Here is a 15,863-nt window from a genome sequence, read left to right on the forward strand (position 1 = left end):
ACTCAACCCCACCAAACCCAGGCTCAACTGAACTGCTGCTAAAAACAAATGCATCTGACTATAGGACAGGAATGAGGCTGGAGTTAGTCCTCTTATCTCAAAGGTCCTTATCAGTCCAGGGAACCAAGCAGTGTGATTAGCATGGAAGAACACAGAGAAATTAACCGCGCTGATCACCTTGTCCATCATCCGAGGTATTCTTGTGCCAATTTCTGAGCCACCGGAGCAGTTTATTGGCACAGCTTTGCTCACCCTGCTGTCCAATTATTGCTTTGAGAGATACAGGCTTGTATTTATCTACCCATAGCAATTTCTCTGTTCCATCCTCATGAATCTCAGATACCAAGTTCCCCTTCGGTTTTGGGGCTTCTTCCTTCTCTGCAGTTTGCCGTTTAAAGTCCATAAGCTTTCGAACAGCAGTTTCTTTCTTAACAGACTTGACAGTATCTCCTTTCTCAGGAGTAGACTTATTTCTTTTATTATCAGCTTCCCTTTTGAAGGGGCTGAAATTCCTTTTTCCAGCTTCAGCTTTCTGTGGTGTCTTTTTAGGTCTTGACTCTGCTTTCTTTGCCTGAGGAAAGTAAAGGTAAGAAAGTTAAAGGGAAATTAAAAAAAAAACCATACAGTAAATAAACATGCTGTATTTGAACACATGTACAGGAGTGCTTAAGAAAGTAACAAACCTTATATATTGATAAAAAGCTTCAAGAGCAGATAAAGAAATACTCCTCACTGAAAAATAAACTATTGTTAAACACAATGCCACCTGGTTCTGTAGCTCAACTCACAAGAGGCAGGAAAAGTTCTGGTCATTCCCAAAGCAGTCCCCTTACTCACTAAGCCTGATGCATCATTAAAAAAATAATGCAAAACTGGTGACTGTCAGGTTGGAACAAAGGGGCCACCAGACACACATGAAGCTAAAGCACAGCTCTCACAAACAACTCTTTCAAGCTCAAAGACTGAGAAAAAATTAAGACTAGGAACGCATGGATAAAAGGAGGAGGAACAGAGAATAACCCTGTTCCCAATAAGAGAAGGATACTCCTTTTGCACACACTTTTAAAAAGAATCACAGCTATTTAACAATAAAAAAGGCCAAAAAACAAACCACAATCTCATGAAGTGTTCAACCCAAAACAATTCAAAAGGAGAGAAAGTAATTAGCTAGTAAACTTGGAGTTGCTTTTCCTTAAACACCAGTAGTATCTTTACATGCAACAATTCAAGCCACATCAGAAATACCAAAGCAACATCTACACTGAATGCACAACGTGCCAGAGCTAACGGAGACTTTAATAACATTTTGTCAGCTGCTACGGACTAAATTTAAATGTACATAAAAAACTTGTTACTATTTTTACAGTATTTCCTGAAAAATTTACCTTTAATACTATTAGTTCAAGTACCACATAAAGACAAAATCTGTTACATATACATATGGTTTACATACAGTTGTCCTGCATTTACAGTACGATTTTATATTGGGCCTGTCTGGGTACCACACAATATCAGTCACAATACTTATTTCAAAGAATAAAAAAATACTCAAAGTTTAAAAATGAAAGCATCTAAGGAGATACAATTACCCCCCTAGTCAGATACATAAAATACAGAATAATGTCAGAGTATAAAAATGAAAGGTGGTAAAAAACCCAATAGCTGCCAAGCAGAAATCTTAAATACAAATATAAAATTTTCACTTTCAATACTTTTAACCTAGAAGGTCAAACTATCAACTGTAGTGTTAGTTTTACTGCAAGAGAAGACCAAAACTCCTTTCAATTGGAAACAAACAAAGTAAAAAACAAAACAAAACCCCAAATCTAAGTCTATTATAAACAAACCTCTGTTTCAGCCGCCAGCTCATATTTGGACTTTTTGCCCGGCATAGTCCGAATAAGATCAAACAGGCCATCCTCATCAATAACTTTTGTCCCTAAAGCTGATGCCTAGAGCCAAAGACAGAATTAAAAGTAAAGTCAAGTAAAGTAAGGAGTTACATCATTCACTTCGAAGTGCTTTCCAGTAATGACTATGTTTAGGAACACAACAACAAGATTTTAATTTTTTTTAATTATATATGTGTGTGTGTGTGTGTGTGTGTATATATATATATATAAACAAAAGAAAGCCCTAGAACATTACACAACTTTGCCTTTTTAACATGCACTTTATTTATAGTACTGCCTCCTTTTGGCAGAGATGCTGAAAAATCAATGGTTAGATATGAACAGTTTAGTTTACTTCGACTTCCCTCAGGCACAGGAACTCTGACCTTGTCACATTTGGATTGGCCACAGTCTCGCCCCACAACCAGGTAGTTTGTTTTCTTGCTGACGTTGCCAGTTACTTTTCCTCCATAGCGTTCAATCAGAGACTTGGCCTCGTCTCTTTCAATACACTCCAGAATGCCTGTAATTACGAAGGTCAGGCCTTCCAAGCAGTTTTCAGCTCCCTGAGAAACACAGCATTGCAGAAAAATGCCATTACCTGGTGCAATTCTACCAAATACATCTTCACCATAAGCTTTTTAACCCCCTACCGTACCAAGTACCCTATGAAACTTTAAAAATAAGTCTATCATACATAGCTAGGTAACAGTTCTAGAAGTTCAAAAGCCATTAAAAGGAATAGCTACCAACAAAACTTCACACGCTGTTCACCTGACTGATCATACTCCTAACACTCTGTGCTTCAAGCAGAGCATGTCAGTCCAATGAGTCAGCCATCTTCAGCTTTAAGACCAGGAACTATTTTTAATCATCATGACTTCATAAACCAAGTACTGAATTTGATTTCTTAGTATATTTCCTGAGTCATTACTCTGCATTACAATTTAGCTTTTTCCAATACATACTTCCTATTTGAAAATTTAAAAAATACCAGTTTTAAAATTGTTTAGTTGATACTGGTTAGATCACTTGTAACAGTAAGTCTGTGGCACACTCCGCTTCTACTTATAGAACTCTGCTGTAGCCAAACTTACCTGAGGTATCTCTTTGGAACCCAGCGCTTTTGGACCCTCGCGGTTCAGGAAGCTTCGGTAGGCTTGATAATTGATTCGCTTCTTTTCAGAGTCCTCAGGACTTACAGACTTGGGCAGGAGAGAAAAAAAAATTAATACATCTATTATATAAACACAACAAAATAAACTCAGGCATCACAGTTTAAGACATTTTTATGCACCAAGGAAAAAGTAAGTTCTAATACTTCTTTTTAATCTATTAACATGCAACACCAAAGCTTGCTCTGGTTTTGGTGCTTGTGTTTTGAGGTATTTTTGTTGTTCTTTTTAAAAAGATTAAAAAAAAAAAATATCTGAGAGTTTAAAAATATGTACCCATTGTTTACTGTCAAGTTTCTGTAGATTAATCTGCATTCCACATGTACATGCTCGCTCAGTTCATAAGTTGTTGCTTTAAATTCACATCCTATTTTATTTCACAATGCTGATCAGGTATAGACAAGATCTACACTCACATAAAGTCTACTTTGTAGTATTCATAATTTTAAGAGACATTTAAGCTTTTTAATCAGTACAAAATTACTTAAACTCACCCCCAAAAAAGCTGCAGGCTCTCCCTCCCAATTACAACTGTTATTTAAGTGCCATGTTTGGGTATTTTGTACTTCATGATTAAAAAGTGTATTTTGAAGTTCCTAGTAACTGCCAGTGTGTTCAATAATTAGTTACTGAATCAGACAGTTAAAAGAAAACTAAATTATATTCCTACATAACATCTCAACCATAAGAAATATACTTCGGAAATAGGAGATGAGGGAGGAGGAAGGGAAAAACACCACCAAACAATGCCATTTATCACTCCAACAGCAGTACAGATTCACAAGGTCACCACGCTCACATAAATAGTAAGGCACTGCTCATTAGGTAAGTGTCACAATTCCTGCATTCTGCGTTTTTTCAGGAATGTTAAACACGAAAAAGCACTGAATTAATTTGCAGTGTACATGTATACCTTAAAGAACTCTCAGATTCTTTATGCATTTAACTTGCACTTCTCCACCTAATATTTTCCTATATTTTTACAAATGCTAGGAACTTAAAGCCCTACCACAATTCAAACTCTTAAAAATTGCCCAGAAGATTCAAAGTATCAAGTTACAACATTGACACAATAACCAATAATAAATGAAAACTGTTTTACTGCAAACTCCACCGAGTCAACTAAATTAATTTTCATAGTTCCTACCTCAGCCTTCTTGGGAGAAATTTTCTCCTTCTTTGGTGTTGTCTTCTCTTCTTTCCCTGAAGCAGTTTTTCCTTTTGATACTAAACTTTGAGCACCTCTTTCCTCTTCAGCAAACTGTTCTTTTTGTTTCAGAGACACAAGCTTGGAGCTAGGTTTCAAAGGCAAGGTCTTACCCGTCAACTCTCTTGCTATTTTACCATCAGATGATTGTGGGGATAAACGAGACCCTTTTGAATGCTCAGATTTAGTTTGCTGCTTCGCAGTGTAATTCTTTGCTTCACCTGTTGAGTTTGTTGCTTTTACTTGAAAGGAGGCAGAGGGAGGAGAGCACATACGTAAGAACATATCTCATCAATATCATAAGTTGAGGAAATGTTTTCTATATTCCATATCCTACCTCTTTCTGACTGCTTATATCTTCCTGTCGCGTCAGGACTGCTCTTCACGCTCAATACTGCTTGCTCTCCTCCTGAATCTTTCCGAGCCTAAAGAAACACATAATGCCAAAGTCAGAGACACATGTCCCAAGCTGCCATTAAGTCCAGATCCTTGAGTTTCCCCACTGTTAAGTACAGCAGACTGAACAACATCTAACAACGCTGATCCCTACCACAAGCCAGAATACAATCTCTATCAAGGGCAGGCAAATGAGCAAATTCTGCACTCAGCCATGCACATAATCACTCCTAAAGTCAAAGGCCAGATAGACTTCCAGGTTACAGTAAATTTTGATCCCAGCTGGTTTACCGATTAGTCTAGAAGTACTAATACTTGCTATATTTAAATTAGTAATCCTAAATTCCAAGAGCCTTGATGTACAACCCAGAAAATATTCTATTCTTCATTACACAACAAGCTATGAGAACTCGGAAGACTCCCAGCACTGGGATTTGTCTCAAATTCTCAAGACCCCTGCTCACCCATTCTCTCAAATGAAGAAGAGTATTCTCCTCCTTCCTTTTTCTCCTATCACTTTTCACCAAGTTGTGCCATTGACTTATTTTACTTGATCTGCTCTTCCTGAACCAATAGAGCTGGCTGATCTAAAGCATCAGTCTTTAGCAACATACTTCACTCAATTAGAAACAGAACTTAAAATCCATCCAGTTTCAACAGAAGCAGGTAGCACAGATACAATGATGCCTGCTGTCTGATTAGGAAGGACATTTAATTTACTAAGTGAGGAAAATCCGGGAGGAAAGTATGAAAAGCATGTTATTTTTACACAAATATTTTCTTGCTGTTTTTAATGCATTTGTACAGAAATCTCAAAACAAAAGTTAAGTGTCTAAGTAAGAACACTCCTAGCAATGCAATTTCTAAAAGCTAAAGTTTAAAAATAATTCAACCTTTTTCTTCTGCGGTGTTTCATCCAACATGGCCAAAGTTTTAGCAAATTCTTCATCTTCATGCAGCTGTCTCTCCAGCTGAAAGAGGAAGAAAAAAAAGAAGAAAGGAAAAAGATTTTTAGGCTTGTGTCTGACAAGTTGTAATTCTACTATACTTTTTTAAAACCGAAGACAAGCTGTTTATCTAAAATAAGACAGCACATAGCTGAAAAACATGCATCCTACCAGAGGCAAATAAATTTATGAAAACAGCACTGAAGAATTACTTGTTTCCCCCAAAAAGAGAGACTGAAGTCTAGTGAGAAAGCAGAGCTTGGATTTGTTGCTCTAGAAACATTAATAAGCTTGTTTAATCTGTTTTCAAAGAGGTTTTCTGTTCCTTCATATTTTTTATTGTTGTGGATCCTTTTCATTTAATAAACAACTATGAAATAAAGTACATTCCTTTGATGATGCCTATAGACAATGAGTGTTATAGATAAGATCAGTTAAAAATGAAAGACAACACTTTGTTTAACTTCCACTTTGTTTAACTTCCTAACAGATTAAAGCTGGAGTCTCTCTTACCACTAAATGGGAAGTGAATTTATTTGACAAGTATACCTTTGCCTCATATTAACACTGATTCAAACAGGAAAGTTTAAGACACACACACACATGTAAGAGTCATTGACATTTTTCTCAAGTATAAGAAAAACTCAGATGACAGTAAGGGAAACAAATAATGGATGGCAATGGCTTTTAAAAATTTTTCACTCCAGGGAATAAAAAAATCCCCACACCCCAAAAAACATGAGGAAGCAGAAAGTGAATTCTGTGTGAAAAGCAAGATTATATTATAGACACATCAAGTGCACAGGTAGAGAAAGTCTGGTTAGATGGAAGATACATTAAAGATGTTGTATTTACAAAACTGAAATAATGCACGTAACTGTGTGACTATGTTTGCACATATGTACAAGAGTGAAGTATACACATGATTTTTTTTTTATAGCATACATGGAAAGTCCACTTTAATTTCTTAAGAAAAAACAATTTTAAGTTAAACAAACTGCTCTTGGCACAGAGCAACAAATTTATAGAGCTTTTACCTCTGAATCTTCTTCAAGCTGCAGTTGCCTAGCAATGGCCTCATCATCTGCTGTGCTGTCTCTACTTTGTGAAGGCTATATTTCAGAAAGAGAGACCAATATTCAGTTTCCCTAATATTGTGTAAATTATAATAACATAATCTGTATGGATGCATTTTGTGTACTTCTACAAAAGGACTGGGAATGAGACATGCAGCATTTAATTGCAAGCTCTCCAACTTAAACACTATTAAACTGTTTTAAATAGATTTTACTATTCCAAACAAAACTATGCTATAAATACCTCATTTCTTCAAGCAATGCTGAACATCTCTAAAGCTATCACAGTTGGACAGCTTGAAAGAGAAAGCAACAACTAGATTGTGAATTTTTTTATTTCCACCATACGTTATTTGGTGCTTTGTTACTCCATGAATATATGTGCCATAAAGCTTGGGAAAACAACCCTCCAGCCCCAACTATAAACTATCCCATAATCTCACTAATCTCAGAAGATAACTTAATTTTACGGAAAGTCACTTGAGAAGAAGCAATAGAGAAAACACTACTTTCAATTTTGTGCTATCTTCTCAAAGGTGGAAACGCTACTTTAGAATTGCATTCGAGTATTTGATATGCCTGCATATATCCCTAGAGTTGAGTTTATACTTGAGTGGTTATTAAAAAGTGACATTAAGTAGGATAAACAGTTAAGTACCCCTTTGCAGTCATTTAACAGGCCATTCTGACCTATCAGACACATAAGCAGCCTAAAGGAACATCATCAGTACTCACTTCTTTCCTTTTACTTGCTACCAGTTTCTTTTCTGATCGTTGGATGCTACTTGTCCCAAAGTAATCCAGTGCCGAGGTAGGAGTCTGTTTCACTGGAGATAATGGTTTGCTTTTAGCTCCTGGTTTTACAACATCCTTTTTCACTGTAGTTGTTCCTGGACAACCAATCGCTGATGTCCCATTCTCCTTCGGTTTCAGGGAAATTCTTTTATTGACAAAGTCATCTTCTTCATCTAAACATGAAGAGTAGCTATTATTTCTGGCACATGGAACTGTCAAGAGAACTATTTTGGCAAATTACATCAACACAGATACTAAGAAAATATTACAGGTGTTTAGAAGTTATTTGAAAATAGTATTTAGCACCTTTAATAGCACAGCTCAAGGCTGAATGATTACTGAAATAAAGACACATAAAATTTATTATTTCTGTTCATACATTACCTCTCATTTAGAGAGGTTTGCAAAGAATGCCTTCCCTTCTTACATAGGGAAGCTGATAAAAAGAAAATTTAAGTCACTGAAATTTCAACCCTTTCCTTAATTAATGCAACATCAAATTGAAGAGCACAGCTCTCCCTTCACATAAAATGTGAAATACAAAGCTACATTTATTTTATTACTTTATAGTATTCATTAACAGAGCAGCTAACACAGGCTTTGTAGACTTGGATGTTCTTAAGAATCTCTCAATATGACACTATAAACCAGGGAAAAATATTAGAACATCGTATTTACAAGCAGCTTCTTGAATAAGCTTATCAGATATTTGCAAAGTATTGCTCATACCTTATGAAGGTTGTAGCACAAACACTTTAACACCACTTTTTACTCTTCCCCTTTTAGTCAGAGATTCTATGAGCTTTTTTACATGCTCTACATCTCTGCACTCAAACGTGCTCTCCTTCCAGTACAGTCAAAACTATCTCAAATAAATGCAGCCATTTCACAGAACACAGAAATCAGACAAGAGGTCAGCATATAAAATAGATCTTTTAATTGAAAAGGAAAAGTGGCATATACTGGACAAAAACTCAATCTTTCCTTTTAGGACTCTTCTGTAATAGCCAGGACATGGTCTTCCCAGCAATGAAACAGAAAGAGGGTTTGATGGCCATTTACTCATTCTGGACCCAAACTCTTCAGTCAGTCAGCCAACCAACAACAACAACAAAATTACCAAGGACTTCAAAGAGAGTTTTGTGCCACACCGTGAAGTCTTAACTGACAGTTACACAAATTAAACCTTATCACTGAAGCATACAAAAACCTACAGATACCACTGCCAAATGATTAGATTAATACAATTTAATGGACAAAACTTCTTGATCAGTGATAAAAGTACTTTGTGAAATCTAAATACTCCAAGTGTGCAAGGGCTAAGAAGCAAACCACAAGAAAATTCCTAAAAGGAACATTAGAGACAGAAAAAATAAAGCACAAAGACTTGAGAGGAAAAGAAACAGAGGCCGTCTCATTTGCATGCCTCTAACTGAAGTCTGGTTTTATTTTTCTCAAAATAGAGACATTTCAGACACGCCCCTCAACATAAACACAGAATGCTCTAAACATCTGTCTTGTAACTGAACTTAAATTGACAGTATTATCACAAAAACACATTCATTTTCCAGTCATCTCTAATTTAAGCCCCCATATTTCTTTGCATACAAAAATTTGTTTTCTCAATCACTTCCCTAAGTTTAGATGAAATCATGTCTGTCATCTATAGTTTTTGTTATATACTAGACAGAGACAGAGGGAAACAATTATTTTTTGTTTCACCTTTTCTCAATAAATGGTAGTTACAAGAGTGTTTTAGGCATTAGCTGGAACTTTCAGCTACTGAAAACTTATTAAGCAGAATATAACAAGTACAAAGAGGGATCCCGACTATTCCTGAGACAGAAAGTTCAGAGAGAAAGAAAAATAAAACAAAGATAAATCTGTAAGGGAAGAAATTGGTTCAGCAGTTAAATCGAGAATGCCTGAAGGTAGAAACTTATCCACGAGTGGCATTTTAGGCAATGCAGTTCACAAAGCAGTATATGGAAGAGAAAATTCAAGCCTAAGTCCCTCAGCTGACAGAAGCAAGTTTTACCATGAAGCTGAAAGCTTTACTATTCTCAACACGATTTACTTTCCCTAGGCAGCAGTAAGTCTCTTACAGCCATTTAGCTCAGTTTAACAAATTACTACATATCTGGGAGATTTGGACACTGGATGCTTTAGGCTCCTAATTTACAATAGTTTGAGGTCTGAATAGGAGACTGCTTACCTTAGTTTCAGAAATATTTTTACCTCTTCTACATTTTTCAGTTGAACAAGAAAATACATTTGCAGGGTAAAATGTACCTATTACTAGAAATCAACAGCCAATGTAGATGTAATTACATTTATTTGTCTTGGAAAGAAGATAAAAATCCTGTTCTGCCCCCCTGCTCCCAGCTTTTCTTCAGCTAAGGACTGCTCTATGCTAGAAAAGAATCTTTACTCATCACTAATATTATCAGAAGATCTGCATGCCGTATTGATTTTTTCCATTATCCACTCATAAACATTTAAATAACAACAAAAACGAACAGGATATTGCTTTCTCTCAAGTTGAAAAAAAGCAGAGTAAATATAATCAGGTTTTAATTAAAAAGGATGTGGATTTGAGTCATTTATGACGCCAGTATATCAATAATTAGAGCTTTGTTTTAATTATGTCCTTCCTAGAAACCATAGGATTAGAAGCATTTATTGACTGCAAGCGGTGGCCAAAGAAGGACAAGAGACTCACAGCACTTATGAACAGCCATCTACAGATGTAAATAAAGAAAAGGCAGAATAAGAACATGAAAGTGGTCATTAGGAAACAAAACCATCCCTATTCTATTCAGTGGGTTTCAAAATATGCTTTAGGGGACAGATACTTGGGCTACAGTTTCATCCCAGGTTCAGAAAATTCATGAGCACATCACAAGTTTGCTTGATCTCTGGGCACTCCCCTTATTTCAAATACTTGAGAACACCAACTTTTTCAGTAAAACCTTAACACTTCTTCCTTGAAGCAAAGGAAGGCTGCTCAGGCAAGCCTACTGCCGCAGAAGAACAGCAAAGTCAATCAGCTGTGCACTTTCGGTTTCCTTACAAGCATGAAGGTGACTTCATTTACAACTCTGAAAGTATCAAGAGTCCCAGCACTGTTGCTGGACTATTCAGGTCAACGTTTCTCAACACATGATCTGTGAAAGGAGAGGTGCATTCTTACTCAGACAAGCAAGCCAGTAATTTGTGGGAAAATAAAAGTGAAAATTTGGATTTTAGCCTTATAAAAATTGCAGATTAATTGGATTCCTACAGCAATTGCTAGGTGAATAACTGAGATAACCTTACATGGGGGCATGGACTTCACAAAGTAGGAAACAGGAATCAGCTTTATCAACTAGATTACTTTTACGTTGCTTATAAGGGGAACAAGACTATTCCAAGAACAGTATTTCCTGTTTACACCAACACATTTTTTTGTGTGTTATACCATGACAAAATACCCTTAGCATACACTTTTTTTTTTAGGATTATCTCTGATTTACAAGCACAAGTCAAGACCACACATTCCAGTTGAGTTTTCTGGAAATCAAGTAGATGTGACAAAGAGAAAGCTTATCATGTGATTAATGGAACAGACAGGCATGGCAATCACAAGATTGCTTTTAATTATTTTGGATGCAAACACTACACATGAAGCAGGGACCTATTATGCCAGGCAATGTACAGAGCCAAACTTCCCTAGCAACAAACAACAACTGTTAAGTCCTGGGGGTTTTAAGAACTATTCCATGACATTAAAGCACATCTGGCTTTCATTTTATATACTGTTCTAGCAGTAGCACAATTAGTTTAATAAACTAATGCCTGCAGCCCACCTGTAACTGTTTGTTATTCCTCTTCCTCTTTCTTATCCTCATCCTTTCTCAACAGGCTTTCACCTGCTGATCACTGAGCAACATCTGCAGTTGTTCCCTACTCAGCTCTATGAAAATTACCTAGGCTGTTTTAAACATGTTTAAATCCAGATCATTTTAAAAGGCTCAGGTTCAGGAATGACCTCAGCCAATCTAAAAAGGGAACAATCTGTTGCAGGAAGAGACAATGGTGACAAGCACAGGACAGATCCTCAGATGGCCTTCAGAACATATTTCATTAATCTTCATTTATTATTTCTGTACTGTTGGGTTCCTCATCAGTACAAAATATAATTCACTGGTTCCTAGTCTGTTTAGAATGCAAAATATTTAAGGCAGAGACAACCTCTTACTATGATGTAATAAAATCAACTTCAAATATAGGCAGGGCAAATACAGGCTACAAATAACTTGTACTTATTATGATAAATGTATGTTAAACTGGTGTTTGTATAATATTACCTAAGGATTTCCACAGGGAGCTAAAGTACTACATCCTATCCAAAAGTCATTAAATCTACATTACTTGTATAAAATGACAATATTCTGGACATTCTTCAGTTTCAACGGCATCACATCTGCACAAGGACTTAAAACAGTTCCCGTCCTAAAGAACCTGCAGTCTAGGCAGTAAGCATTGCTGTCCAAGCTAAAGCTCAGGGTGGAGAAAATAGTGTTTGCATGAAAAGAAGTCATTGTATGAGGTTTTGATTATTTTAAATATGTATTAGTCAGTACTCAACAGTCCCACCACTCGGTAGGACTGAGTTTTGTATTCACTTTTTGCTTAAAGTAGATCTTTAAGATTATGTTTAAGATAACCACCACTGCTCAAAAAAGCCAGCAAGTCTAATCAAACTCAACCCCCATAACTCTTTCCAAAAACAAGAGCTGCTATGTGTGACTAACAAAGTCTTTCCAAAAACAAGAGATGCTACGTGTGACTAGCAAAGTGTGCTTTTCCCCCCTTTATCTTCCTCCTCATTTAAAAACACAGTAGTTGCAACCTATATTTCAAAAACTGGTCTGTACAGTTATTTAGATATTTTATGTCATTTCTCAACAAGCTAATTGATTTTAGATGGACTATAAACATGCACTTTAAACCACAACTGTTAGCACTATGCTTATATCAACATGTCAAGGTTCCATGCAGTTATAAAAATATAAAGCTTCCCAGAGCCATTTCAGCTTTACTCCCCTAAAATCAGTTTACATTTGGATTTTCCAACTATCAAATGCAGTTTCAAGAGGTTGCCTCTGTCATATTTTTAACTTTAAGGGAAAAAGGTTCTGGGATCCAAGACCACAATGCAGTAACTGCCACGTCTAATTGTAATTATACACTTTAGTGCCAAACTACATAGCCTTTGATACCCTTTTATCTAGTACATACCAAATAAAATTCTTAGTCAAATATGCATACTTATCTTCTAAAAATATATTTAGAAAGAAGTTTTGGGAGCATTAAAATACATGAGAAATGTGAATATATTTAAAATGAAGTAAATTATTTTCATCTGCAAAACCATCAATTATAGCAACACCTTCCAAATTAAATACTCACACTTGCCACAGAAACTGCTGTGTGTATTAACTTAGCATGCAACTAGAAGTTACCAGTCCATTAACTCTTTCCAGTTTATTATAGAGAGCTTTATTCACTTGAACTGGTTACTTTTACCATAATAGCAGGTTTATCATTTCACAAAAGCAGATCTGAATCCTCATCTTGCAATGGAACTTCATGTTCTAGTTTAGTTGCCTAAAGTTACCTGCACAGTAAGAACGTTCAGTAACATCAAATGAATAATTAGGATACAGGAGGAAAAAAAAAGTAACTTGAAAGAAAGAAAATAAGGCAAGTATAAAGGTGTTCATTTTTTTTCCCAGTTGCAGCTCAGGCAGCTCAACTTACTAAGCAAGCCACTTAGGATCAGGAAGCAATGTTTTGTTCAAAATGAATTAGTCTAGCAAAAAAAACCCATCCTCTCTCATATTTTAAACTAATCCAGCAGACTAAGTAAATCAAGACCTACTCAAGCAGCTCAGTAAGATCTGAAAGGAGGAACAGGAAAGATGATCTCCAGCAAGTAGAAAGGAATCGAAAGAGCAAAGCAACACCTTGAGCTAACACGGCTACAGCTTGAAGAGCCACTATTCTGAAGAATGACCTTGCCTGGTGACATCAGAACACTGCATTTGTGTTTCCACTGATTTATTTAGAACACGACAATCAGTACCAACTATGATTAAAATGTCAGAGAAATTATGAATGATAAACAAAACAAGACAGTCCAGTACCAGATTCAACAGAAAAAATAAAGTATCTTTAAAAATTGAAAAAGACAAATAGATTTTGATATATTTATTTCAAAAAGAGTAAAACTGGAATTATTCTGGTAAGCTTTATGTTTTTGTAACAGCACAGAACCTTTTTATTTTGGTTCGGAGTTATCTGGGGGTGATAGTTTTATTTTGCTTTTAAAAAAGCAACTTACAAAGGTAACAGGTTAATGATGCACTATTTTAGAGATTCAAGTCACAACACTATCTGTTAAGCAGACCTCTCAAAGACTGCACTTAGACTTATCAAACAAGCAACGAAGACACCTAGCATGTTTGGGGTTTTTTTTTTTTAGAAGATTTTTCAAAAAAATCTCAAAGCCTTTAATTAAAAAATGAACAAGTGACCAGAAACTTTCATACTGAGAATTTTAAAACAACAATGCAAAAAAAAAAAAAATCAACTGTAATATTGCTGATGAAATGCAAACCTAAGTCTTCACTAGAAAGTGAAGAAACCTAACATTTATTAAAATTTTATTTAAAATTATATTGCATGTGAGACCGCAACTTATGAGATGTAAGAAGTCATTGCGTAAGCACTGAGAAATATTTTTCTATTTTAAAATATAACTCCACATTGTTTTAACAATAACTACATTTTAAGAACTGGGTAGATTGTTTAAAGCATTTACAAGTGAAGTCAGGAAAAGTCACTTTTAGTACTACAGTCTAAATAAAACAGGTTCTGTTGCTTCCTTAACACACTGCTTTTATGAAAACATAGCTTTATTCTAAGGTAATGGGACAAGGTAAAGCAGAAAACTACACATTCATTCTAAGAGGGAATTCTAAAAGGAATTTTGCTAGATTGATATATTTTTAACAAATAGCCCTAAAATAGCTTTATATACGGAAAAATTGCAACTTTAATGCTTAAGAATGTAATTCCAGAAAACTTTATTAGCACTCAACACAGTAATAGTCACTACAAAAGGAACAACACACAAACGTGCGCTACAAAGGCACTGAAAAAAGTCAATATTGCTCTATCAGAAGGTTCAAAGGAGACACTATTTTAAACAAGTGCTATGCTTCATTCCCCAGTCCCTTAAAAATTTAAAACAAACAAATAAATAAATAAAAAGTATTACAGTCACAGAAAGTTCATACAGGAAAGTGGGAACTAGGGAAATTCACCTGCCCAGTTTTATCATTCAAAGACAATATCCTGAATAGCTAAAATAAGTTCACGGTATTTCTAAACAAAGGTCCTTTGTGTGAGTATTGAAAAATAAATAAATAAATGGAGAGGCTCTACAGCAAGAACTTTTGAAATTCTGCTTTTTATCTTACACACTTAAGTGCAAAAATTTACTATCCATTTTCACATGCTTTGCAAAAAATGATTTAAAACCTGCAAGAAACCTGGGGGGGTGGGGGAAATCTCCTATATCTTAAAAATTTAACTATTGAAAAAATCACAAAACCAGTTATAACATTATAGGCGCACCACATAATACCTATACCATTAAAAAAAGCCCAGTAAATGAATGTGAACTCTGAATCATAACTGGTATAAGGAGGGGGGGGGGGGGGGGGAAATCACACACCACAAAGCTACCTGGAAATAAGTTACTTATATCCATACCACTTAAATGCCTACATTAACAGTGCATGAATTACTGATATAGTAAAGAACAATGTGTTGCTTTTTTTCAATGGCACAGCTAATGTGAACCCTGAATCATAACTGGTATAAGGGGAAAAAAAACCAACAAAAAACCCACAGACCACAAAGCTACCTGCAAATAAGTTACTCCTATCCATACCACTTAAATGCCTACAATAACAGTATATGAATTACTGATGTAATAAAAAACAATGTGTTGCTTTTTTTCAATGGCACAGCAACTTTTTAAACAGAAATAAGCTGTGCAAGTCAGTATTTTTATAGTTTTATTCCTGACATTACTAAGTACTATCTCTGTGTTATGATCCTAGGTCCTAACTTAAAAATGTGCTGTCTTATATAGGACACACAGCTCAGAAGAAATAACATTCATTTGCACTTACAGGACTAAAAACCATTAAAGTGTGGCTAAGCATTAAAAAATTAATCTACTTAATCTTCAACAAGTCATGCTGGAGACAGAAAGGAAAACAGACATTACTTGATGGAAAAGAAAAAGGCTGTTCCCT

The 15,863-nt window shown here is 35.5% G+C and overlaps 1 protein-coding gene across 1 annotated transcript in view; it reads right to left on the bottom strand.

Annotated features, from left to right (window-relative positions):
- Positions 1–15,863, bottom strand: part of RFC1 (replication factor C subunit 1) — a 36,112-nt gene that overhangs the window by 9,146 nt on the left and 11,103 nt on the right. The window contains exons 5-13 of the mRNA XM_010166300.2: positions 7,429–7,661; positions 6,655–6,729; positions 5,564–5,641; positions 4,612–4,699; positions 4,215–4,516; positions 2,990–3,097; positions 2,279–2,458; positions 1,848–1,952; positions 178–571 (exon numbers count right to left, since the gene is read on the bottom strand). Of these exons, the coding sequence (XP_010164602.2) occupies positions 178–571; positions 1,848–1,952; positions 2,279–2,458; positions 2,990–3,097; positions 4,215–4,516; positions 4,612–4,699; positions 5,564–5,641; positions 6,655–6,729; positions 7,429–7,661 (1,563 nt within the window). The remainder of the gene's footprint in view (positions 1–177; positions 572–1,847; positions 1,953–2,278; positions 2,459–2,989; positions 3,098–4,214; positions 4,517–4,611; positions 4,700–5,563; positions 5,642–6,654; positions 6,730–7,428; positions 7,662–15,863) is intronic.

The sequence above is a fragment of the Antrostomus carolinensis genome, unplaced genomic scaffold (genome assembly GCF_000700745.2).
Source record: "Antrostomus carolinensis isolate BGI_N321 unplaced genomic scaffold, ASM70074v2 scaffold10314, whole genome shotgun sequence".
NCBI lineage: Eukaryota > Metazoa > Chordata > Aves > Caprimulgiformes > Caprimulgidae > Antrostomus > Antrostomus carolinensis.